At 40.4% G+C, this 27330-nt stretch overlaps 1 protein-coding gene across 2 annotated transcripts in view; it reads left to right on the top strand.

Annotated features, from left to right (window-relative positions):
• The window catches only part of LOC122815197, a 366575-nt gene that overhangs the window by 73836 nt on the left and 265409 nt on the right, over positions 1–27330 (top strand). Inside the window, exon 1 of one of the 2 annotated variants that reach the window (XM_044087490.1) lies at positions 24663–24758. The exons of the other annotated variant lie outside the window; for it this stretch is intronic. Coding sequence (XP_043943425.1) covers positions 24668–24758 — 91 coding nt within the window. The 5' untranslated portion in view covers positions 24663–24667. Of the gene's footprint in view, positions 1–24662; positions 24759–27330 lie in introns of those variants that run through there. 2 annotated transcript variants of the gene reach the window in all.

Genomic DNA, 27330 nt, shown 5'->3' with positions numbered 1-27330 from the left:
ACAAGACAATACTTTTTACTACATGGTGCTAGTCAAGAGTTCAGAGATCACACAGAAATATTTAAAATAATTCAGTAGTACAGTGCTGACATCACAGAAAAACACTTAGTCTAATCTTTCTAGTTTCTAGCTATTTCTAAGAGAAAACACATGTCTAAGATAAACTTACATATAGAGCAAGACAGTGGTGGTGAGTTGGATGGACAAGACAAAAATTCTTAATGCTCTCTGATTCTCTCTGTTTTTAAAATCACATTCCTGGTTCACATTACGTCATTCTTCACACTTCCCTGGGTTCCCAGGCTAAAAGAAACTACATTTACATTCTTCAACTCTGGGCAGAAACCAGAGCAATAAAGGACATTTATGTATGCAAATTCTGACCATTAACTCTGGCCTTAAAACAATAGCCAGGATGCCTCACTCTAGATATAAAGAAAAACAGGCTGAGCCAGTCACCATGGCTGATATAAATCCACTTTAATTGTAGAGAGAAAAAGTAAGCGCTTTCACGATCCTCTTGACCACTTCATCAGACTCAAATAAAATCCTTTCATACACCTACTTTTATACACTCAATAATCAGTTAAAACATTAATTAAGAACATCAATTATTCAATTATGCATGCTAAAACTTCATATTAAAGACTTCATTTAAAAAAATAGTAAAAAGTATAGCAAGAAATATATTTGTCTAATAATAACTCATTAATGCTTAAGTGTCCTAGCTTTTAAAAAGGGTTTCAGGGACACTGCCTCATTAATTCCTGGAAAGGTATGTGCATTCAATCTGAGTATCCATCTTTGCTCTGCAAGCTCAGTCCAGTTTTTTATGTCCCCACCCCTCATTCCTTCTTGCAGAATCTCTAGAACAATAAATTTAAAGGAATGCTGTCTGCCCTTAGTTTTTACATGCTTAAAAAGAGCATTTGTTTCCTTTTTATTGGAAATATCTCTGTAGTGCTCCTGTATGCATTCCTTTAGCATACGATTAGTCTTTCCTATACAGTAAGCATTGCATATTATGCATAAAGCAAAATACACTATATTTTTTGTTCTGCAGTCAGCATACTGCCTAGCTTGTAATTCAAAGTGCAGATCAGGGTGGATATATGTGGTACGTGAATGAATGTACTTGCATGCTGAACAGTTCCTGCACATATAAGTGCCTTTTCTTTCAGATAAATTGTTCAGTCTATTACTCATGTTGGGGTGTTGAAAACATCAGATGCCTGCTGCATTCTAAACGTGTTTTTACCAATGAAAAGATCAGGTCGTTATGCTCTCTACTTGAGATTATCCTAGAAAATAACCTTTTTAGTTTTGGAGACGTGATGTACCTTCAAAAGATTGGCGTGGCAATGGGCACTCCGTGTGCCAACAGCTACACCAATCTTGTGTTGGTTCAATGGGAATAGGAATCATTCCTGGAGAAAGAGGAATTTAGGAACAACTTAATTTGGTACACTAGTTTTGTTGATGACATGTTTTTTCTATGGAAAGGTACGCAAAATTAACTTATTTCATTTATTGAATATCTGCATGGCACTACTTCTTTCCTGAAATTTACCGTTAAATTTTCACAGGAAGAGATAGAATTCCTTGATGTTAAACTAAGGAAATCAGATATTCTAGGGATTCAGACAAGTATTCACAGGAAACCCATGAGGAAAAATGCTTTGCTACATAAAGACAGCATGCATCCGAAATTTGTAGGTAAAAATGTAGTGAAAGGGCAAATCCTTAGGCTGATGAGACTACATAATGATGAGTCACAGCTTAAGGCACCATTAGATAAGCTTAAAGAAGAGTTTTTAGAGAGAGGGTATCCTGGTGATATGTATGATAAATATGTAGTTGAAATGAAGAGAGAAAGAAACACCAGAGGTAGACCCTTTTTTTCTGAGGGAGCCAATAATACACCACAGGTGAATGGCAGTAATGATGATAAAATTAGATTCCCCCTTACTTTTAGCAGTGACATTAGTATTTTTTGTGAAGTATTTAAAAGAAATTGGAACATCTTGAAAAGTGTTAGAGACCTGGATAGTTTTATAGAAGATGCAGCTAGTTTTGCTTTTAAAAATAAGAGGTCCCTTAAATGTCAACTGTGCTATGGCAACATGAGTAATATACTGAAGAATTTATCTGAAAGAAAAGGCACTTATATGTGCAGGAACTGTTCAGCATGCAAGTATATTCATTCATGTACCAAATATATCCACCCTGATCTGCACTTTGAATTACAAGCTAGGCAGTATGCTGACTGCAGAACAAAAAATATAGTGTATTTTGCTTTCTGCATAATATGCAATGCTTACTGTATAGGAAAGACTAATCGTATGCTAAAGGAATGCATACATGAGCACTACAGAGATATTTCCAATAAAAAGGAAACAAATGCTCTTTTTAAGCATGTAGAAACTAAGGGCAGACAGCATCCCTTTAAATTTATTTTTCTAGAGATTCTGCAGGAAGGAATGAGGGGTGGGGACATAAAAAACAGGACTGAGCTTGCAGAGCAAAGATGGATACTCAGATTGAATGCACATACCTTTCCAGGGATTAATGAGGCAGTGTCCCTGAAACCCTTTTTAAAAGCTAGGACACCTAAGCATTAATGAGTTATTATTAGACAAATATATTTCTTGCTATACTTTTTACTATTTTTTAAATGAAGTCTTTAATATGAACTTTTAGCATGCATAATTGAATAATTGATGTTCTTAATTAATGTTTTAACTGATTATTGAGTGTATAAAAGTAGGTGTATGAAAGGATTTTATTTGAGTCTGATGAAGCGGTCGGGAGGATCGTGAAAGCGCTTACTTTTTCTCTCTACAATTAAAGTGGATTTATATCAGCCATCGTGACTGGCTCAGTCTGTTTTTCTTTATATCTGATTGTTTTGTATGAGCCAGTTCTTTGTCAAGTAGCTGGTGCTATTTTCTTTGCCTCACTCTAGACTTACTGACTCCGAGTTTTAACATCAAAGGGTTACAACATGCGTTGCTTGGTCAGTAGAGTGCACTGTTGATACATTTTTTCAGTTACGCATGTAACACTATTTTTACCATTTAAGACAACAAGCCTGTGGTTTACATTAACATTTACAGATGACAGAATTATCTCCAAAATTCTATCTGGCTAGGCTTGCAGCCTTCATCTATCTTCACCCAATATTCATATATCCCCCGCCCCCCCCCCTTGAGAACTCAAGCTAGTTTTTCAAGTGACCCTTGAGAAACGCTGCTTGAGGGAGTTAGGTCTGAGTATACCTTACTCCATTCCCTGTCTTGAGAGCCCATCTGCATTGGCATTGCTAATCCTACTGTGGTGCTGCACGGGCATATCATATGCTTGCAACCCCAGGCTCCATCTTAGCAACTTGGCATTTTGCTGGCTGGCTCTGTTTAACCATGTTAGGGGGTTGTGATCTGTCATAACAGTGAATTTCCTTCCATACAGATAAGGCTGAAGTTTCTGCAGTGCCCACACTACGGCTAGACATTCCTTTACTACAGCTGAATAGCATTCCTCCATGGGTTGGAGCCTATGACTGAGATAAACCACTGTGTTCTCTTCCCCCTCTGAAGAAATCTAAGTGTAGCCATCACTCCATGGTTCGAAGCATCCACCTGCACATCAAATTATTTGCTGTAATCTGGACTGGCTAACACACGGGGTCCTCCCAAAGCGCCTGCTCACATGCTGGGGTCCACACTACCTTATCTGGCCTGTTCTTCCTTATCAGGTCTGTGAGGGGAGCAGCTATGGTACCATAACTGGGGACAAACTTTCTGTATTATTCTGCTGTCCCTAAAAATGTCCTCACCTGCTTTTTAGTAACAGGTGCAGGCCATGCCTGAATGGCTTCCACCCTGGCAGGTTCTGGCCTTATCTTACCACTCCGCACTCTATGTCCCAGGTAGGTGACCTCTGCCATACCCACCTGACATTTGCTCGGCTTAATGGTCAACCATGCCCTCTGTAGTCTGCCCAGCACCTCCCTGACATGTTGAAGGTGCTCTTGCCAGGAATGGCTGTACATGGCAGTATCATCTAGGTAAGCAAGGGCAAGCCTTCCTGCTCCTGCTAGGATATGATATACCAGCCTCTGGAAAGTTGCTGGGGCATTCTTCATCCCAAAGGGCATCTTTGTGAACTCATACAAGCCAAAAGGAGTCACAAAGACTGACTTCTCTCTAGCACTGGGAGTCAAAGGCACCTGCCAGTAACCCTTGGTAAGATCAATGGTGGTAAGATATTTAGCCCCACCCAGCCACTCTAGGGCCTCATCTGTCCTAGACATGGGGTAAGCATCCGACTCTGTGTGACTATTTAATTTCCTATAGTCCACACAGAACCTGGTGCTGCCATCCTTCTTTGGCACCAGCACCACTGGAGAAGCCCAGGGACTGTTGGACTCTTGAATCACCCCTAGTTCCAACATCTCCTGTACCTCCTCCCTCAGAGTCTGTTTGGCTCTCTCAGGCACTCTATAAGGGACATGCCTAATAGGCCTTTGGGGTCCTGTATCTACCTGGTGCTACCCCAGGTGGGTGCACCCTGGTTTCCCAGTGAACATGTCCCCAAATTCCTGCAATATCGCTCAGATTTCTCAAACCTGGGTAGGAAATAGTTGCTGGGACATTGCTAACCCTTCCACTGAGGTGTCAGCCCGAGCCTCAAGTGAGATCAGTCCCCAGATCTCCCTCAGACTCCTCCTGCAATCCACTGCAAATGCTCAGCACAAGGGCCTCCCTATCATGGTAAGGTTTCATTATGTTAACATGGTACAGTTTGTGCCCCTGCCTTCTGCCTAGCAGTTCCACCATGTAGTTAACATTACTTATCTTTCTCACCACCTTGTAGGGTCCCTCTCAAGCTGCTTGCAGCTTGTTGTGTCTGACAGGAATGAGAACCATTACCTCTTGCCCCACAGCATACTCTCTAGCTCCAGCATTCCTGTTATACCACACCTTTTTCTGTTGTTGGGCTTCTGCCAGGTTCTCCTGGGCCAAGCCCATGTGTTCCCCGAGCCTTATACTGAGGTTTAGGACATATGCCACAACAGACTCCTTGTGAGATTCACAATCACCTTCCCATTCATCTCGAATTAAATCTAGAGGTCCCCTAACCCTATGCCCATAAAGCAACTCAAAGGGTAAAAACCCTGTGGATTCCTGGGGAACCTCTCTGTAGGCAAACAGATGGGGAAAATATTAGTCCCACTCCCTCTTAAACTGATCTGCAAATGCCCGTAGCATGGACTTGATTGTAGAGTTTAACCTCTCAACAAGACCATTAGTCTGAGGATGGTAGGGGGTAGTCTTCATGTGCTTCACCCCACAGGACTTCCACAGAAAAGCCAGCAGGTCTGACATGAAATTGTCACCTCTGTCAGTCAGTATTTCTTTTGGGAAACCTACCCTGCTGAAAATCTCTAACAACACATTTGCCACCTTCTCTGCCTCAATGGAGGACAAAGCCATTGCCTCAGGGTATCGTGTAGCATAATCCACTACCACTAGGATATACTTTTTCCCTGTGGAACTTGAGGTACTCAGAGGACCCACAATATCCATAGCTACCCTCTGAAATGGCTCCTCAATCACAGGCAAAGGCATCAAAGGAGCTCTCACCTTGCCTCCTGCCTTGCCTACCTTTTGGCATTGCTCACAGGTCCTGCAGTTCCCTATTACATCTCTGGAAATTCCAGGCCAATAGAAGCTCTGCATAATATGCCTCTTTGTACATTTTATGCCCATATGACCTGCAAAGGGAATATCATGGGCTATGGCTAGAAGCACCAGATGGTAGGCTGTAGGCACTACCAACTGCTGTACTCACTCACCTACTAGCCCTCCCTCAGGGGTCCACTCTCTGTATAGTAACCCTTTGTCCCAGTATACAGATTCCCCCTTTCCTTGAGAATCAGGTGCCTCCCTAGCTACCTGCCTCAGGCCTTGCAATATAGGGTCTGAGAGCTGATCCTGTCTCAACTCTCTCTTTGTAACCCTTCCCAGCTCCCCTTCCACAGGAAGTCTGGCATCCTCTGACAGTGGTGCCTTACTGTCAGCCTGGGTACTACTACTCACCTCTACCTTTGCAGTCACTCTGTCCAAGGGACCATCAGTACCTATAAGCAGGTGTGGCTCACCTTCAGTTTCACAGTTACTGGGTAGCTCCCTCCCTGAAGTAACCACCTCACCAGTCCTGGCTGCAAGTATGCAGTCTGTCTGGGTCTCTCCCAGGCTACCAGACCCACATGCATGTCTCCTAGCCTGACTGTGTGTAACTGCACAAACACATGGTACTGCCTCATCCAAATCCTTCCCTCTCAGGACATTTGCAGGATGATAGTTTCATACCCTTGTTGTCTCAAGACAACCTACTATTGGCATTTTGTCTTTCCCACTTACTGGCTTCCTGACCTTTTGTTCCCCACCTTGCCTCTATGGGCACCTGTATGCCACATGGCCCCACTGGTTGCATTCAAAACATTTAACCCTAGCTCCTGGACGTGCACCTGGACTGGTGGCTTCCCCTGCTACTGGCAGATTCTGTTGGGCAGTCTGTGCTGCCCACCATGGGTTCCTTTAGACCCATGAGCAGTACTGGGGGTCCCTTTCCTGTGCAGGGCCTCCCTGCTTGCCAGGTATAGGTCTCCCTTCTTCCCCAACTCATCTGAAGTAGCACATTGTCTATCAGCTAACCAGATCCTCATGTCCACAGGCAAAGTACTAAGGGCTTGTTCCTTCACCAAAAGATCTGCCAGCCCTTCAAAAGTGGTGACCTGACATCCACTCACCCACCTATGGAAATAAGTGTTCAGTTCAGCAACATATTCACACACACTTTCATCTGCCTTGCGTCTATGCTCACAAAACTTTTTCCTATACGTTTCAGGTGACAAAACAGTTACAGCTTTACCATGGAGTAAGGGGGTCAAGAACCGTACCCAGAGCCTTTGGTCAACAACATAGTGTTTGCATACCCATTAACTCTGGCCTTAAAACAATAGGCAGAATGCCTCACTCTAGACTTACTGACTCCGAATTTTAACATCAAAGGGTCACAACATGCATTACTTGGTCAGTAAAGTGCACTGTTAATACATTTTTCCAGTTCCACAAGTAACACTATTTTTACCATTTAAGACAACAAGCCTGTGGTTTACATTAACATTTACAGATGACAAAATTATCTCCAAAATTTTATCTGGCTAGGCTGGCAGCCTTCATCTATCTTCAACCAATCTTCACAACCAACACATTGCCACTGTGGTCAGAAAGTCCTTCTATGTGGCACATCTCATTACTAAGGGATTTGCATCCAGAAAGAAAGAGGTCATTGTCTCCCTCTACTCTTCCCTCATTAGGCCAATCATCGAGTACAACGCCTCATTTGGGATGTACCTCACTAGACACCTGCAACAACTGGAGAGGCCACAAAAGTACCTTACAAAGAGGATCCTAGGCCTTAAAAACTTGTCCTATATGGACAGACTTAAAAACTCCAACTATTCTCTGTCTCATGTCGCCTACTTAGAGGCAATCTCTGCTTGACTTACAAAGCCATGTCTGACTCAGCTCTGTTAGAAATGCTACAGCTAAGGAAATCCCAATCCCTCTGCAATACATGCTCCAGAGACCTCAACCTCCTTACCACAATCAACAGAATGTGCTGGAGGGACAGGTTCATAACACAGAGACTGCCCATGCTATGGAATAGACTTCCCATGCTTGTCAAACAGAGCACCTCATTTGCCCTCTTCAAGAGGAATCTTGATGAGTGAATGGGAAATAGAAAATTCACCCCGGGGATCACTCCAGTGGCTCTTCTCGACAGAGGCACTGGGAACTAAGGTCGGGTGGCATGATGCCAGGGTAATTCTATAGGCTAGGCGATAGATATATATTTATACATAGTAATATAAGTCCAAAACAGAACATCAAAACCGCTACAGCTGGATCAAACAAGCTTTATTAATAACAGAGAAGCAGTCCTTCTTCAGATCAAAATTCAACAGCAAACAACCAGGAAATTTAAACAAAATAGTAGCCAATCAATGTCCTACCAATTTGGCACCAAAATATCAGACCAATAGGCAGTTTTGGTGTTATGTTTTGGACTTATATTGCTATATATTTCTGGACAACTTACTTTGGTGACCACCATCCATTATCCAGGTTTCTCTGTGGATTTATATATATATATATTTATATATATATATATATATATATATATATATATATATATATGTGTGTGTGTGTGTGTGTGTGTGTGTGTGTGTGTGTGTGGTGTGTGTGTGTGTGTGTGGATCTAACTCACATGAACACAACATTGAACACCAAAATATCAACAAAAAAAACTTTTATTGCAATGTAATGCACCCACTTTCACCAATGACAAAAATTACCAAAAGCAGTGACATGAGATAAATGCACGCCATCACCAAATATATGGCACCCATATGTGTGTGTGCGTGTGTGAGTGTAGAGCAAATCGATTAATGTTTGCAGTATAATATACCAACATTCAGAAATTTGGACAGCAAAAAAAAAACTTACAAACTGTTTAAGCATCATGTTACCAGCGAAGTGAGCCCATTAGTAGAGTGTAACTATAATGAGTTTACAAATAAGTAATTACAGCTAGCAGAAGATGCTGTATTTGAGAGTTTGTTAACAGCTGTCATCAGGTAATTATGTTCTGCAAATACAGGACTTGGTGACATGTTCACATGCCAATGACTTGCTAGTGTGTACATTTTGTAAATCTCTTGGAGATAGTATATAAGCTGTTTGTTATAGGTGGTACGGTAACTAGCAGGGGAGATACTGCTTCAGGAGGTGAGTGTTGAGTCTGAAAAAAGTTTTATTGTAAAAGGGCGGGGGTTTTTCAAAAAGTTAAAAGGCAGAAAACCCTTAAAATTAAAATTAAAGTGTCCCTTCTTTGACAGGTTCCCAGCTGTATTGTGTTGCTATTTTATATTTTTACATCCACATTTTTGGTCCATTTTTCATAAAATTGTGTTTTTTTGGCAAATTAGTGACAAATCATTAAACACTGAAGTTAGAAAATAATGACAGACATTTGAGTTTCAGATTTCATACCATTCAGAAAATTCATACTAATGCAAGACCTCTATTATCTTTCTAAGTTTATAAGAGCAATATTTTAAAAATTGTCCTCATTTTTGGGCCTTTGTCCCATTTCTTTGTATGGCTTTGTCCAGATTTCTTGCTCTGAGGTTGAGAGGTATGACAAATGTGTCAGGGCCATCACAAGTCAGCCAGAGACATTTCAAACTGTGACATACTTGTTGCACCCCACTCCCCCATGTAGTGACTCTGGATGTGTCGAAGCAAGGCAAGGAGTAGTTATGCAGTGTAAATGTGAACAGTACCCCCCCCCCCCATCCAAGGTAGACACAAGTACTAGAGTGGCTTTTCATCTGTCCTTGATTTTTACAGAATGGTCTGTTTTTTGTCATATTTTTTGTACTGTTGATTTATGCTTATTACTCAAAGTACCTGTTGCTCTGTGTTTAAGTAGCAATACTTTAATGACCATCAGGTAAGCTTGGCTGAGATTGCAAGATGCAAATAAGCTTTAATAAGCATACTGTTAAAGAATTGCCAACATTGAAAGCCTTTCTGTTGCCATGTAGAGAATACTTAACTAGATAATGTATAAGCATTGGGTATTGAAATGCATATGACAGTATTTGTAATAAAGGACAGGATTACATTATTTTAAGAATCTCATTACACTTGGAGACTTCAGTTATCTCTGCAGGCTTTACCCATAAACAGAATGCCAATCGTGTGGACAATAACCTGTACAGAAATCCTTTTAAGCAATGTATCTTGAGCTTATTTCTTGTTTGCTTTTCATTTTTTACTTTGATCATGTTTTCCCCATGAAACAAGTAGATGTCAGGCAGCAGGTCTTTTTTTGGATAAGGAACATTTTTACAAGTGGGGGCATCAGAGATTTTTACTTTCAGCATGTTACTTGGTACTTTAATAAAGCTGAATATAAATTATAATTAGAACTGCAGTGCAAGAAGTGGTTTGAGTTGAGTGCTGCTTGTTTTTCTTATACTTGATTTTGACTGGCATTCCATTAATGTATTTCTTGTTTTTCTTATACTTGATTTTGACTGGAATTCCATTAATGTATTTAAAAAGTAATTTATTTTTTCATGCCTCACAACCTTTTTGTTTCCATCTAGATATTAAGCTGTCATGCAGCCAATGCATTGAAATATTTTTATTCTTCTACACTTCATTTTGTCTTGATTGGACTCTCATAATGACGGTTTGGCACCCAGGGCAGTATATTTAGTTTTTGTGGTTTTGAGCATAGCTCCTCCCTTTTCTAGTTGGCCGCACCCCTTCCCATTGGCCCCACCCATTCAGCTGTCTCCTGCAGCCCCCCTTTGATTTGAAGTCACCAGCCACCACTGGACATTAGTAATTTTTGTGAAGTATTTAAAATAAATTGGAACATCTTGAAAAGTGTTAGAGACCTGGATAGTTTTATAGAAGATGCACCTAGTTTTGCTTTTAAAAATAAGAGGTCCCTTAAATGTCAACTGTGCTATGGCAACATGAGTAATAGACTGAACAATTTATCTGAAAGAAAAGGCACTTATATGTGCAGGAACTGTTCAGCATGCAAGTACATTCATTCACGTACCACATATATCCACCCTGATCTGCACTTTGAATTACAAGCTAGGCAGTATGCTGACTGCAGAACAAAAAATATAGTGTATTTTGCTTTCTGCATAATATGCAATGCTTACTGTATAGGAAAGACTAATCGTATGCTAAAGGAATGCATACAGGAGCACTACAGAGATATTTCCAATAAAAAGGAAACAAATGCTCTTTTTAAGCATGTAGAAACTAAGGGCAGACAGCATCCCTTTAAATTTATTTTTCTAGAGATTCTGCAGGAAGGAATGAGGGGTGGGGACATAAAAAACAGGACTGAGCTTGCAGAGCAAAGATGGATACTCAGATTGAATGCACATACCTTACCAGGGATTAATGAGGCAGTGTCCCTGAAACCCTTTTTCAAAGCTAGGATACAAGCATTAATGAGTTATTATTAGACAAATATATTTCTTGCTATACTTTTTACTATTTTTTAAATGAAGTCTTTAATATGAAGTTTTAGCATGCATAATTGAATAATTGATGTTCTTAATTAATGTTTTAACTGATTATTGAGTGTATAAAAGTAGGTGTATGAAAGGATTTTATATGAGTCTGATGAAGCGGTCGGGAGGATCGTGAAAGCGCTTACTTTTTCTCTCTACAATTAAAGTGGATTAATATCAGCCGTGGTGACTGGCTCAGCCTGTTTTTCTTTATATCTGATTGTTTTGTATGAGCCACTTCTTTGTCAGGTAGCTGGTGCTATTTTCTTTGCCTCACTCTAGACTTACTGACTCCGAGTTTTAACATCAAAGGGTTACAACATGCATTGCTTGGTCAGTAGAGTGCACTGTTGATACATTTTTTCAGTTCTGCATGTAACATAATTTTTACCATTTAAGACAACAAGCCTGTGGTTTACATTAACATTTACAGATGACAGAATTATCTCCAAAATTCTATCTGGCTAGGCTTGCAGCCTTCATCTATCTTCACCCAATCTTCACATACCCCCCCCCCCTTGAGAACTCAAGCTAGTTTTTCAAGTGACCCTTGAGAAACGCTGCTTGAGGGAGTTAGGTCTGAGTATACCTTACTCCATTCCCCGTCTTGAGAGCCCATCTGCATTGGCATTGCTAATCCTACTGTGGTGCTGCACGGGCATATCATATGCTTGCAACCTCAGGCTCCATCTTAGCAACTTGGCATTTTGCTGGCTGGCTCTGTTTAACCATGTTAGGGGGTTGTGATCTGTCATAACAGTGAATTTCCTTCCATACAGATAAGGCTGAAGTTTCTGCAGTGCCCACACTATGGCTAGACATTCCTTTTCTACAGCTGAATAGCATTCCTCCATGGGTTGGAGCCTATGACTGAGATAAACCACTGTGTTCTCTTCCCCCTCTGAAGAAATCTAAGTGTAGCCACGACTCCATGGTTCGAAGCATCCACCTGCACATCAAATTATTTGCTGTAATCTGGACTGGCTAACACAGGGGGTCCTCCCAAAGTGCCTGCTCACATGCTGGGGTCCACACTACCTTATCTGGCCTGTTCTTCCTTATCAGGTCTGTGAGGGGAGTAGCTATGGTACCATAACTGGGGACAAACTTTCTGTATTACTCTGCTGTCCCTAAAAATGTCCTCACCTGCTTTTTAGTAACAGGTGCAGGCCATGCCTGAATGGCTTCCACCCTGGCAGGTTCTGGCCTTATCTTACCACTCCGCACTCTATGTCCCAGGTAGGTGACCTCTGCCATACCCACCTGACATTTGCTCGGCTTAATGGTCAACCATGCCCTCTGTAGTCTGCCCAGCACCTTCCTGACATGTTGAAGGTGCTCTTGCCAGGAATGACTGTAGATGGCAATATTATCTAGGTAAGCAAGAGCAAGCCCTCCTGCTAGGATATGATCTACCAGCCTCTGGAAAGTTGCTGGGACATTCTTCATCCCAAAGGGCATCTTTGTGAACACATACAAGCCAAAAGGAGTCACAAAGACTGACTTCTCTCTAGCACTGGGAGTCAAAGGCACCTGCCAGTAACCCTTGGTAAGATAAATGGTGGTAAGATATTTAGCCCCACCCAGCCACTCTAGGGCCTCATCTGTCCTAGACATGGGGTAAGCATCCGACTCTGTGTGACTATTTAATTTCCTGTAGTCCACACAGAGCCTGGTGCTGCCATCCTTCTTTGGCACCAGCACCACTGGAGAGGCCCAGGGACTGTTGGACTCTTGAATCACCCCTAGTTCCAACATCTCCTGTACCTCCTCCCTCAGAGTCTGTTTGGCTCTCTCAGGCACTCTATAAGGGACATGCCTAATAGGCCTTTGGGGTCCTGCATCCACCTGGTGCTGCCCCAGGTGGGTGCACCCTGGTTTCCCAGTGAACATGTCCCCAAACTCCTGCAATATTGCTCAGATTTCTCAAACCTGGGTAGGAGATAGTTGCTGGGACATTGCTAACCCTTCCACTGAGGTGTCAGCCCGAGCCTCAAGTGAGATCAGTCCCCAGATCTCCCTCAGACTCCTCCTGCAATCCACTGCAAATGCTCAGCACAAGGGTCTCCCTATCATGGTAAGGTTTCATTATGTTAACATGGTACAGTTTGTGCCCCTGCCTTCTGCCTAGCAGTTCCACCATGTAGTTAACATTACTTATCTTTCTTACCACCTTGTAGGGTCCCTCTCAAGCTGCTTGCAGCTTGTTGTGTCTGACAGGAATGAGAACCATTACCTCTTGCCCCACAGCATACTCTCTAGCTTGAGCATTCCTGTCATACCACACCTTTTTCTGTTGTTGGGTTTCTGCCAGGTTCTCCTGGGCCAAGCCCATGAGTTCCCCGAGCCTTATACTGAGGTTTAGGACATATGCCACAACAGACTCCTTGTGAGATTCACACTCACCTTCCCATTCATCTCGAATTAAATCTAGAGGTCCCCTAACCCTATGCCCATAAAGCAACTCAAAGGGTAAAAACCCTGTGGATTCCTGGGGAACCTCTCTGTAGGCAAACAGATGGGGCAAATATTAGTCCCACTCCCTCTTAAACTGATCTGCAAATGCCCGTAGCATGGACTTGATTGTAGAGTTTAACCTCTCAACAAGACTATTACTCTGAGGATGGTAGGGGGTAGTCTTCATGTGCTTCACCCTACAGGACTTCCACAGGCAAGCCAGCAGGTCTGACATGAAATTGTCACCTCTGTCAGTCAGTATTTCTTTTGGGAAACCTACCCTGCTGAAAATCTCTAACAACACATTTGCCACATTTTCTTCCTCAATGGAGGACAAAGCCATTGCCTCAGGGTATCGTGTAGCATAATCCACTACCACTAGGATATACTTTTTCCCTGTGGAACTTGGGGTACTCAGAGGACCCACAATATCCATAGCTACCCTCTGAAATGGCTCCTCAATCACAGGCAAAGGCATCAAAGGAGCTCTCACCTTGCCTCCTGCCTTGCCTACCTTTTGGCATTGCTCACAGGTCCTGCAGTTCCCTATTACATCTCTGGAAATTTGAGGCCAATAGAAGCTCTGCATAATATGCCTCTTTGTACATTTTATGCCCATATGACCTGCAAAGGGAATATCATGGGCTATGGCTAGAAGCACCAGATGGTAGGCTCTAGGCAATACCAACTGCTGTACTCACTCACCTACTAGCCCTCCCTCAGGGGTCCACTCTCTGTATAGTAACCCTTTGTCCCAGTATACAGATTCCCCCTTTCCTTGAGAATTAGGTGCCTCCCTAGCTACCTGCCTCAGGCCTTGCAATGTAGGGTCTGAGAGCTGATCCTGTCTCAACTCTCTCTTTGTAACCCTTCCCAGCTCCCCTTCCACAGGAAGTCTGGCATCCTCTGACAGTGGTGCCTTACTGTCAGCCTGGGTACTACTACTCACCTCTACCTTTTCAGTCACTCTGTCCAAGGGACCATCAGTACCTATAAGCAGGTGTGGCTCACCTTCAGTTTCACAGCTACTGGGTAGCTCCCTCCCTGAAGTAACCACCTCACCAGTCCTGGCTGCAAGTATGCAGTCTGTCTGGGTCTCTCCCAGGCTACCAGACCCACATGCATGTCTTCTAGCCTGACTGGTACTGCCTCATCCAAATCCTTCCCTATCAGGACATCTGCAGGATGATAGTTTCATACCCTTGTTGTCTCAAGACAACCTACTATTGGCATTTTGTCTTTCCCACTTACTGGCTTCCTCATCTTTTGTTCCCCACCTTGCCTCTATGGACACCTGTATGCCACATGGCCCCACTGGTTGCATTCAAAACATTTAACCCTAGCTCCTGGACGTGTACCTGGACTAGTGGCTTCCCCTGCTACTGGCAGATTCTGTTGGGCAGTCTGTGCTGCCCACCATGGGTTCCTTTAGACCCATGAGCAGTACTGGGGGTCCCTTTCCTGTGCAGGGCCTCCCTGCTTGCCAGGTATAGGTCTCCCTTCTTCCCCAACTCATCTGAAGTAGCACATTGTCTATCAGCTAACCAGATCCTCGTGTCCACATGCAAAGTACTAAGGGCTTGTTCCCTCACCAAAAGGTCTGCCAGCCCTTCAAAAGTGGTGACCTGACATCCACTCACCCACCTATGGAAATAAGTGTTCAGTTCAGCAACATATTCGCACACACTTTCATCTGCCTTGCGTCTATGCTCACAAAACTTTTTCCTATACGTTTCAGGTGACAAAACAGTTACAGCTTTACCATGGAGTAAGGGGGTCAGGAACCATACCCAGAGCCTTTGGTCAACACCATAGTGTTTGCATACCCATTAACTCTGGCCTTAAAACAATAGGCAGAATGCCTCACTCTAGACTTACTGACTCCGAGTTTTAACATCAAAGGGTCAAAACATGCATTACTTGGTCAGTAAAGTGCACTGTTGATACATTTTTCCAGTTCCACAAGTAACACTATTTTTACCATTTAAGACAACAAGCCTGTGGTTTACATTAACATTTACAGATGACAAAATTATCTCCAAAATTCTACCTGGCTAGGCTGGCAGCCTTCATCTATCTTCAACCAATCTTCACAACCACCACATTGCCACTGTGGTCAGAAAGTCCTTCTATGTGGCACATCTCATTACTAAGGGATTTGCATCCAGGAAGAAAGAGGTCATTGTCTCCCTCTACTCTTCTCTCATTAGGCCAATCATCGAGTACAATGCACCATTTGGGATGTACCTCACTAGACACCTGCAACAACTGGAGAGGCCACAAAAGTACCTTACAAAGAGGATCCTAGGCCTTAAACACTTGTCCTATATGGACAGACTTAAAAAACTCCAACTATTCTCTGTCTCATGTCGCCTACTTAGAGGCAATCTCTGCTTGACTTACAAAGCCATGTCTGACTCAGCTCTGTTAGAAATGCTACAGCTAAGGAAATCCCAATCCCTCTGCAATACATGCTCCAGAGACCTCAACCTCCTTACCACAATCAACAGAACGTGCTGGAGGGACAGGTTCATAACACAGAGACTGCCCATGCTATGGAATAGACTTCCCATGCTTGTCAAACAGAGCACCTCATTTGCCCTCTTCAAGAGGAATCTTGATGAGTGAATGGGAAATAGAAAATTCACCCCGGGGATCACTCCAGTGGCTCTTCTCGACAGAGGCACTGGGAACTAAGGCAGGGTGGCATGATGCCAGGGTAATTCTATAGGCTAGGCGATAGATTTATATTTATATATAGTAATATAAGTCCAAAACAGAACACCAAAACTGCTACAGCTGGATCAAACAAGCTTTATTAATAACAGAGAAGCAGTCCTTCTTCAGAGCAAAATTCAACAGCAAACAACCAGGAAATTTAAACAAAATAGTAGCCAATCAATGTCCTACCATTTTGGCACCAAAATATCAGACCAATAGGCAGTTTTGGTGTTATGTTTTGGACTTATATTGCTATATATTTCTGGACAACTTACTTTGGTGACCACCATCCATTATCCAAGTTTCTCTGTGGATTTATATATATATATATATATATATATATATATATATATATATATATATATATATATATGTGTGTGTGTGTGTGTGTGTGTGTGTGTGTGTGTGTGTGTGTGTGTGTGTGTGTGTGTGTGTGTGTATCTAACTCACATGAACACAACATTGAACACCAAAATATCAACAAAAAAACTTTTATTGCAATGTAATGCACCCACTTTCACCAATGACAAAAATGACCAAAAGCAGTGACATGAGATAAATGCACGCCCTCACCAAATATATGGCACCCATATGTGTGTGTGCGTGTGTGAGTGTAGAGCAAATCGATTAATGTTTGCAGTATAATATACCAACATTCAGAAATTTAGACAGCAAAAAAAAAGCTTACAAACTATTTAAGCAGCATGTTACCAGCAAAGTGAGCCCATTAGTAGAGTGTAACTATAATGAGTTTACAAATAAGTAATTACAGCTAGCAGAAGATGCTGTATTTGAGAGTTTGTTAACAGCTGTCATCAGGTAATTATGTTCTGCAAATACAGGACTTGGTGACATGTTCACATGCCAATGACTTGCTAGTGTGTACATTTTGTAAATCTCTTGGAGATAGTATATAAGCTGTTTGTTATAGGTGATACGGTAACTAGCAGGGGAGATACTGCTTCAGGAGGTGAGTGTTGAGTCTGAAAAAAGTTTTATTGCCCACAGAGAGAGAGAGAGAGAGAGAGAGAGAGGTTTAAAGGGAGTCTAAATAATGAGAGGTTGACTTTATTAGTAGTGTGTAATGGGCAGGAAGGTGATCTCTTTTTAAGTCTATTTGGGAAATAGTTAGAATTTACCAATTTAAATGTTAGAGTGTTTATGAGCAGGGCTGGTCTCACTGTGTGATAGGAAGCCAGCGGACGTTTAGTAACAGAAGAATTATATTATGTTAATGTTCCCTGAACAGGAGCAAATCTCATGTGGCTACCTGGCTTGGGTCCTTGTACATGGTCTGCACTAATTTACTAATGTTTCCAGGACTTTGAACCATAGTAGGACAGCACAAATCAGCTTTCTTGTGACCTTACCATATGCTTTCTCAAATTCTAGGGATTCCCAGGAGGGCTCTTAACTTATTTCTAGCTCCTTCTCAACTAGATCTCTCTCACTCCAAACATTGGGTCAGTTGTATTGCATCTTGTTGTGAATCCAGAGTGTTCATTTCCCTTCTTACTTTACACTGCTCTGCATGCTCATTTATCAATCACCCTTTCCAGCACTCTCACGCAGTGAGGCAGGAGTTTGATACCTCTGTACTGCCCACAGTTGTGAATGCCCCCTTTGTTTTTGTACACTAACACTAGAATGCGTATTGTCCAGTCATGTGAGATGCATCTTTCTCTCCATATAGCGTTGCGCACCCTGTGGGGCCACTTCTCTCCTTACTAGTATGGGTTCTTCTTCCTTTTTATTCCAGGCTGTGTCTGGAGCAGTACAGCTTTTGTGGGGTTTTCTTCATTTAGAAGCTACTAGAAGTATTCCTTCCTTCTGCCTGTGATGTCCTGTGGACTGGTAATCAGGTTGTTGCTGACGTACCTTATGGAGCGTGTCTGATGACTATCTTTATCCTTCTGTCTTTGCAACCTAATTGAGTTTATTTGTGCCTTCTGCTGAGTGATGTTTCAGGAGCTGGTAGAGTGCTTCTGAACAATTTTTCTTTGCTATAGCCAGCCAGTATTCCCTTTTAGCTTGATCTGTCTTTTCTGTCTTCCACTTTTCCATGTACTCCTTCTTTCTTTCATAACTTTCTGGACTTCTACATTCCTCCACCCAGCCTTTCTTATGTACTTTATACCTGTCTCGGTCCATTACCTGTTCTATAGTTTTCACAGATGCTATTTTGAGGCACTGTTATTCTTCTTTCACTTCACCTATTTCCTTTTCTTCCTGACATACTAGAGCTCAGAGTAATTCCTTGACCTCTTGTACTGTCATTCCAGTCAACTTCCTAGTCTTCAATCTAGTCTCGTTTGACCTTAGAGCCTTCTCTGGCAAGTGATTGCAGCTGACTGTGACCACCAGTGGTTTATGCTGTGAACTGACTATTTCACTGGGGATAATTTTGCAATTGATAATTCTACACCAGTGCCCTTCCTTATTAGGAGAAGGTCTACCGGAGGTGTGTGTTGGCTGCTCTTATATATGCTCTTGTAAATGTATCTGTTGCTAAACCGTATGTTGGACACCATCAAGCTATTTGTCAGACAGAACTCTAGCATGGTGTCTCCTTTATTCCTTTTGCCTAACCTATGTGAACCCAGGCAGTCCTTATAACCTGCTCTGTCAGTCCTGATAGACTATTCATGTCCACTATATTCAACACTAGTTTATGTTTTACTGTTTTATCTAGTAGGTCCTGCAACTGCTGCCTGAATGCATTCTTTGTTCTCTGTGGGTCATAAACTGAGATTATGAATACTGCCCTATCCTTACACTAGAATCCGATTGCCATGAGTATGTCACTCCTAGTCATGGGTAGATTCTTGCTTATAATCCAATTAATGCAGAGGAAAATACAGAGAAATGCAACAGAACGTCAGTTGTTTTATAATTGATTGCTGATGTTTGTAAGTAATATTCTTGGCATATGTTAAAGCGTAACAATGAACACTCAATCCACTAAGTACAATGACAAATACAAACCAATAAAAGTACCTCTCAGAGGTTATGGAGGAATCAGTAACAACCTACTGTTGTTACAGAGGTTCTGACAAACAGACCTGCATTGTGAAGTAATGCCTGTTGTGGGGCAAAATTGGTGGTGATACAATGTGTTGCATTTCAGTAATTTTTGTCAGTGGGGGTAGGCAACCCCTAGTATCAGTACTGAAGACTGGTACTTCGGCACATTTTGCTTGGCACACCACTGGGGATCAGGAGAAGGGAACATCATGATCAGTGACATCAAAACTTTGTTTCATTTTTGAATGGATTTCTTGCAAGTGTGAGTAGATGTATATGTTGTAATAATGACAAATATAGCCAATGTATTTAAAATACATGTTTAAATCCAAGTATCACAGATATCATGCCTCCTTGGTGATCGTCTTGAACATCTTACGAGATCAGATGTCATGTCTTTTAATCCTGTCTTCAAAAAAAGCTGATTACACTTGATTTATGCATAACTATTTAAGAAGAGGGCTATATTACTTTTAAGCAAATGCCCCTGTAAAATGTCCACTGCTTGAAATGGCATTATTCTTGTAGCTGCCTGACTATGCTGTTTAGATTTAGTATTTTGCACAAGATATCTCAGACAACATTAATGGATGACCATAGGTGTCCTTTTAAATTACCCAGTGAATGAATGTTTGGTGGTTTAGAAGTTGAGAGCTTTTGGGCATTAATTATTAAAGTAATAACTTGTTTTTTTTATTACTTATCTAACTGAACATCTTAAGTTGGGACAAGCAACCTTACTTCTCCTCAAGGACACTTTAGAGCAGTAGTTTTAAGTCATTGTCCCAGGATTATTCTCCACTCCTCCTGCACTCCGACATCACTGTCTATGCAGATTGCATCATACTTCACAAAAGTGCGCCCACCACCTGTGGGTTGCAAAAATTGCTGCAAAAAATTCCCATTCTATCATTCTGGTTAGCAGAAAATGTTCCAACAATTAATGATAATAAAACTGCCATCATGACTTTTTGCATCAAAAAATAAACTCACACACACTTCAGCCCTCTAAAGATTGTCATCCATAGTAACAAAATCCTGCAATCATTTCAGAAATATAAATACCTTGGATTTACAAGAGCCCACCCTCTCTCTTAAAGCTCATACCAAGAACATAGTTAAGAAATAAGTTACACAGCTTGGAGTTGCCTACTCTTTCTCTCACCGCATCACCACTGAAGCCAGGAGAGCAATAACAACGAATGTATTCATTGCACTACTTGAACATGGCCTTCCCATGACAGCTCTATCCTATGTCCAAAACTCTCCAGTACTTACCTCTCAGCTGTCCCTGTCAAGATTTTTGCCTCATATTTTTGCTCTGCTCATCACAAAATGTGTGATTTTCTGGCCAATCACTAAAGACTGAAGTCACTAAATAATGAGATACATTTGGGTTTCAGACCTCATATCCTTAATAAACTGTATGCTAATACAAATCCTGTTATTCTAGTAACTTTGTAAGTTTATAATAGCAATATTTAAAATCTTGCCCTATTTTTGGGCCTTTGTCCCTCATTATTTTAGGCTTTGTGCAGATTTTTTGCACTAAAAGGTTGAGCGGTATGGCCCAGAAATCCACACCACTATCAGTGCCATGTGAAGACTTAGTAAACTAGCACCTCATAATGAGCAGCACTGTAGTTCTCTACACAAAGCCAGCTACGTCTCCATCCCAGCTAGATCCACACTCCTGCTGTCATCTCTCACGTTTAAAATCCTCCATGAACACTACTGCCTTTTCCCCAAAACTAAACTACAAGAAAGCACTTCCAATATGCCATAAGAACTTAAGGAAACACTTACTGTAACTCTAGTATGGCCCTCATTTATTCTCATAATTGGTGAAAAAAGGAGGTTTTGCAAAATTGCTCTTGAATTTAGAATAAGCTTCCTCAGAAAATTACACAATTTTCAGATTATATATCATTACAAATAAATATCTGCAAACACATAAAGGACTTCTACAAATTGTTTATTTATTTTACATTAGTTGACCGGCTTTGTCCGACTGAGCTGATAGCCCTTTTTCTGCAGAGGCCCGGGGAGAAAAGGTCTGCATATTTTACAGCAAAGTTTATAGGTGCAGTTTACAAGAAGGGTTCAAAAACATTTTAAAAATAAAGGTGTAAGTAAAAGCAATAAAACAAAAATAGAACAAATTTGACAATAGGACAAAATTTTAAAATATAGTTGCTATTAATTTAAGTCTTGATAGAGTAGAGAAAAGAGAAGTGTATAGTCTGAAAGGTAGTCTAAGGAGGTTCATGTTTATGGTTTAAAAATAAAGGTAATAGCATAGCAGAGGAGTCTAGAGAGAGATATTAAATAATAATAGAAGTACAGGTAAAAAATAAGGGGCAGTTAGTGCTCTGAATTTTGATGATAAGCCTTCTTTTCCCTTCTCCACAAAACTCCATCTTGTAACTTGTGTAATTCACTTTAGCCCTAATGTGGGAATTGGACTCATGTAAATATGCAAATATAAAATCATTGTTCCAGCATTTCTATTCATGCTATTCCTTCCATCCTTCCTTCCTTCTTCTCTTCTTACTCACAATGCAGCTGACAGCCTACCTCTATTGTTTCCCCTTTAATAATTTAATCTTCATTCTCAGTTTCTGGAATCATGTTATACTGACATGTAAGGGAATCATGTTATACTGACATATAAGGGAATCATGTTATACTGACATGTAAGGGAATCATGTTATACTGACATATAAGGGAATCATGTTATACTGACATGTAAGGGAATCATGTTACACTGACATGTAAGGGAATCATGTTATACTGACATGTAAGACAAAGCAAAATTGTACCACCTCTGCAAGTTGAACATTGTATTCCAACATAAAGAACTTGTTCTATAACTCATGGTATTGTAATGTAATGAACTTTGTAACTTGCCATATAAATCCATGACTGTAGCTAGTTGTGTAAATACCGTAGTTTGTCCTGCAAATCATATTAACATTGTAATCTGGTGATCTGCCAGTGACGGATAATAATAGGGGCAATTCGGATGGCTGCCTAGGGTCCTCAGCTGAAGACAGGCCCATGACAAGACAAAAAAAATAAATAAATAAATTAAGTTTTCTTGTGGTCAACACCCCTTTTAGTTAGCTTTACTGAACATAACAACTATTAGGGAAGCTTGCTGCTTTTAGTAAAAATGGGGGGGGGGGGTAATTACAGTGCCCACTATTTGCACATGAGCTGCATGCTCTGGTGACGAAATTCACCTCAGTGTATTTTATTTATTTACATTTGTTGACCGGGAGTGTCCGACTGGACATAGGTCCATTTTCAGTGGAGGCCCAGGGAAAAAAGCTCCACAGTTAAACAGACAGTAGTTACATTGGATTACATAGCGATTAACAATTTACATAGCAATTACTTACAACATATTTACAGATGAAGAACATAGTACATCAGTAGACAACTAGAATCTTTATCTGTGAAGTACATAACAGACATTAACAAATATTACAAGAAGAAGTTCCTGCTGTATAATAAGTACTGGCTTATGAGCATCTGAGCTTGCTATAATCAAGGTAGTTAGTGGAGTGGAAAGAAAGGTAGTGGTTGGATGGGGTGGATGATATTAGAGTGGGAGTTGCAAGGGCATAGCCAGCATGTTTTTAGGTGAACTTTTAGTAAAGTTTTGAAGTGGGTGCATGATGGTACGGAGGTAATTGTGGGTTGGAGGGAGTTCCATAATTTGGTATGGTGCAAGAGAATAGTATTTTATTTATTTGGTTTTAATTAAAAAAAGTGTCTTACTTGAAAAGAAAGGAAGAAAGAGAGAAAATGCCGGTAGCGATTCCGTTTAAAAGCAGCAGCAGGTTCCTGCTCACTGCCTTTGCTTGAATTATGAGAACATGAACAGGAGGAGTGCAAATATTAACTTGTATAGCAGAGAGTTACAGACTGTTGGCTAAGACATACAGGTTCTGCTAACAGGGTAAGCAGTTTTTTTCATATACTGGCAGGTGATGTGATAGTAAGAATTGCAGTCAGTAAATAAGGGGAGGCAGCTGGCTGCTCATGAGAGAAACACGTAGTCATTTCTTGTGAGAATTTTTTTTTTATTGTAAGGGTCCCATACTGTATTAAAGAACTTTCGATTCCTGACTGATTCAGGATGCTCTAGAAATAATTTTTGACTGCCTGATATTTTTATCTGTTCTTAATGGCTTCTCATTTAAGTTTATGTTTATATCAATGTGTCTTTGACCATACCTCTCAACCTCTTAGAGCAAAAAATCTGGACAAAGCCTAAAATGATGGGGGGGACAAAAAGGGACAGATTTTAAATATTGCTTTTACAAACTTAGAAAGTTGATAGAATAGGTTTTGCATTAGCATGAATTTTCTGAAGGATGTGGAGTCTTAAACTCAAATGGTGTCATTATTTCATGACTCCAATCATCAGCTATTTGCCAGAAAGGGACAGATATTAGGGGGAACACAACGAAAATATGCGGCAGAAATTTGGACATTCTGTGAAAACCTGTACAAGTGAGAGGTATGTCTTTGACCAAGTGCATGTAGTAGCTTTGTCTATCATACACAGAAAGAATATTGCTCTGCTAATTACAAGCATCATTGTTAGAATAAGTGAACAGCATGATTTCATTTTTTTACAGATATGGATTTACTAAACTGCAAAAATAATAATTTTTCTAACTATCAGAATTTTTTTAACATCTTCAATAAAATCGTTTTAAAAATATATATATATTTTTAACAGGATGTTTCCTCAGAATGTTCTTCTCACACCTGTGAAGTTTCTGAGTATAACTTGGGCATTACCCAACATAGCAGTACACATATACTATATATCATTATATACTATATACTATACTATATATCTATATATCATTATGGACAATTATCCTTTACATTTTAATGGATGCTAGTGGTGAGAGTCAATTCCCATATTTCTGGTTCCAATATCAAATCAAATATTTATGTTGGCAGTGCATAAGTTAAGAGTTGTTGGATCTTGAAAATGTGACTTGTATAACTTGACTCATATTGTGAGGGAAATTTTTTTATGATTTCTATGATTATGTTAGTGCATGTAGTGCCATAATTACTCTCCAAACACAGTTAAATTACATCCTGGTTCAGCTGTACTCTGGTGTGAGATCTGACATTAACGACGTTTAGAAGGGTGTTTACCAATCGTTATGCACCGCCTACATGCTGTTAACAATAAATCTAACACTAATAGAAAACAACGCCAGCCAGTAAATAGAAGCAGCAGGACATGAAATGGCTTTGTTTCAACTTCTGTTTTTGCCAGTTGTCTGCCACATTACAAGCACTCTTTTGATTCAAACTACTTCCCTTACACGGGGAATATGTAAGAACATCAACTACCTGCGTACTGCTTTATGGGCAAAAGAAAGCATGTTTTTTTTTCTTTTAAATTTAAATTTTGTGTAAATAGTAGAACATTGAACAGATAAATCTCAAGGCATTGTGTAGATTTATGATTGGATTTTTGATTATAACAGATTACGATATGTTCTTGAGATGAATGCCAAGATTTGCTTCTCTAACTTTGCTCTCGAGGTGATTTTTTTTGGCACCCATGTCTGAAACACATAAGTTGGTTATGATTGGAGATCTGATCATAATTCTCCTCATCTTGACAGGCAATCAGGTCGTATAGATAATTGCAGTCACTAAATAAGGGTGTCTCTGGCTTGGTATGGATGAAATAATCAGGTTATTTGCTTATCAGGGGAGCTTTTTTGTCCTTTCAGGCACCCAGATACAGTATCTCCTTGTAGCTACTTAATGGGGAGGGCATGTGAGCAGGCTATGTACGAAAAAATATGCATTTGCTGAGTTTAATGTTTTTGTGCTTAGCTGGACTGTTTTTTTTTTTTTTTTTGCTGGCTGCTGTTTGTGTGTGAAACAGAACTGAAACTACCTTTGACTATGGCTCTTAATCTGAGGTCTTCTAGTAAATCATTGGCTATTGCTGTCAAATCTGGTGTGTGGGTTGCAGCTGGTTGTGGTTGAAATCGGCTTGCAGTCTTGTGAAGAATTTCCTCATTTTAAAATCTAGCTTTTTAGTACTAGTTTGCACTCATGCAAACTAAATTGTAAAATTTATTCTTGTGGCTTTTTATGTAAAACAATCCCTGATTTCACAGAATATTCCTGACATTGCTTCCTTCTTATCATTTGCCATTTTAAAGTATGGCTTTACAAGACTAGTGTGCATTTGCATAAAATAATCTGGAATATTTATTCTCTGGCTACTGTTTTTGTGAGAAAAAGTTGAAATTATCTCTAATGTCACAGAATGTTCTTAACTCTGCCTCATTTTTTGGGTTGAAACGTCTTCAAGAAATGCAGTTACTGAATGTGAGGAGGGGGGCTGGCTCTTGATGAAAACAACTCACCATATTGTCATTTGCTCAGTTTAAATTCTGGTTTAATAGACTAGCGTGCATTTGCATAAAATACTTTGGTATATTTATTCTCTGGCAAATGTTTGTCTGAACAAAGTTGAAACTGTCCCTAATATCACAGAACATTCTTGACTTTGCCTCATATTTTTGGTCTGTTCTTCATATAATCAGTCATCTTTGAGGAAATCTATAGATGGTTGCAGTCACTAAATGATGATAGGTATTTGACTTTTCAGATTATATTGTTTAGAAAAATCTACACTAATGTAAATTACTGTTATTCTAGCAACTTTCTAAGTACTTAAGAGCAATATGTGTCCCTCATCTTGGGTCTTTGTTCCTTGTTATTCTTTGGCTTTGTCTCTGGTTCTTCCACTAAGAGGTTGAGTTATTATTTTTTATCTCAATCATATGAGGTGATTGACAAAGAGTTACTATAACTGCTGGGAGGGGGTGGTGGCTGTTTGTGGATGAAAATAACTTAACTTCTGATAATTTGCTCTTTTAACCATCTGGCTTTGAAAGACTAACGTCCTTTTGTTGGAATACTTCTGACAACTGTGAAAAAAGTTGGAATTATATAGTTCCCAATTCTCCCTGAGTTCACAGAATGCCCTTTGTTATATTTGTGGTCCAGTACTCATACCATTTGTGATTTCAGACAAATCAATGAGAATTGCAGTCACTAAATAATGATGTACATTTGAGTTGAAGGTTGCGCATCAGGGCTGGCAAACTCGGCACTTAAAAAAAAAAACTACTGCCAATCATTAGCGGATCGGAGTTCCGCTGGGGCGACCCCTAACCGGGAAAAGCCAAAAGACATAAACAAATCCTTCAGAAAACATGTGCTAATGCAAACACTGTTACACTATTAACTTTTCAAGCAGATAAGAGACATCTGTCTATGGCTCTTGGTTTTTTTGTCCCTTGTTATATTTTGGCTTTGTCCCTGATTTTGTTTTAAGAAGTTGAGAAGTATTATTTTTCATCACAGTTACATAAGGTGTAAACAGCAAAGTGGATATAACTGCTGTGTGGTGGTGTGGGTTGTCTGTGGGTAAAAAAAAACTTACTCTCGTTTGCTTGGTTTAGTCAGTATGGCTTTGCAGGCCTAGTTTACATTTGTGTTAAATAAGATGGAATAATGTTTGCTTGTGTGAAACAAGCTTGAAATGCATTTTGTCCATGTTTACGTTTTTTTATCATGATCAGACATTTGAGGTGTACAATGTCAGCAGTACACCTATGATTGTTTGGTGTAGAACTGTTTATAAATGAGAAGGGCTGACTCTAGATGTCATAATTAAGCTAAACAGTTATCAATCTGGCTTTACAGGACTATTATTCACCTGTGCAAAGCAAGTTGCACAGGTTTAATCAAAATCAGACAATTGACATGTACACAGTCAAATATCTTTAAGTGATGGGCATGAACATTTGGTGAACTGTAATCCCAGTTTTTAAAATTGTCTTAAATCAGAAAGGAGAATCCAAAAGATCATAAGC

Source organism: Protopterus annectens, chromosome 11.part0 (genome assembly GCF_019279795.1).
Source record: "Protopterus annectens isolate FY-2018-M chromosome 11.part0, PAN1.0, whole genome shotgun sequence".
Classification (NCBI taxonomy): Eukaryota; Metazoa; Chordata; order Ceratodontiformes; family Protopteridae; genus Protopterus; species Protopterus annectens.
Note: the sequence above shows the minus strand (reverse complement) of the source record. Positions and strands in the feature narration are given on the sequence as shown.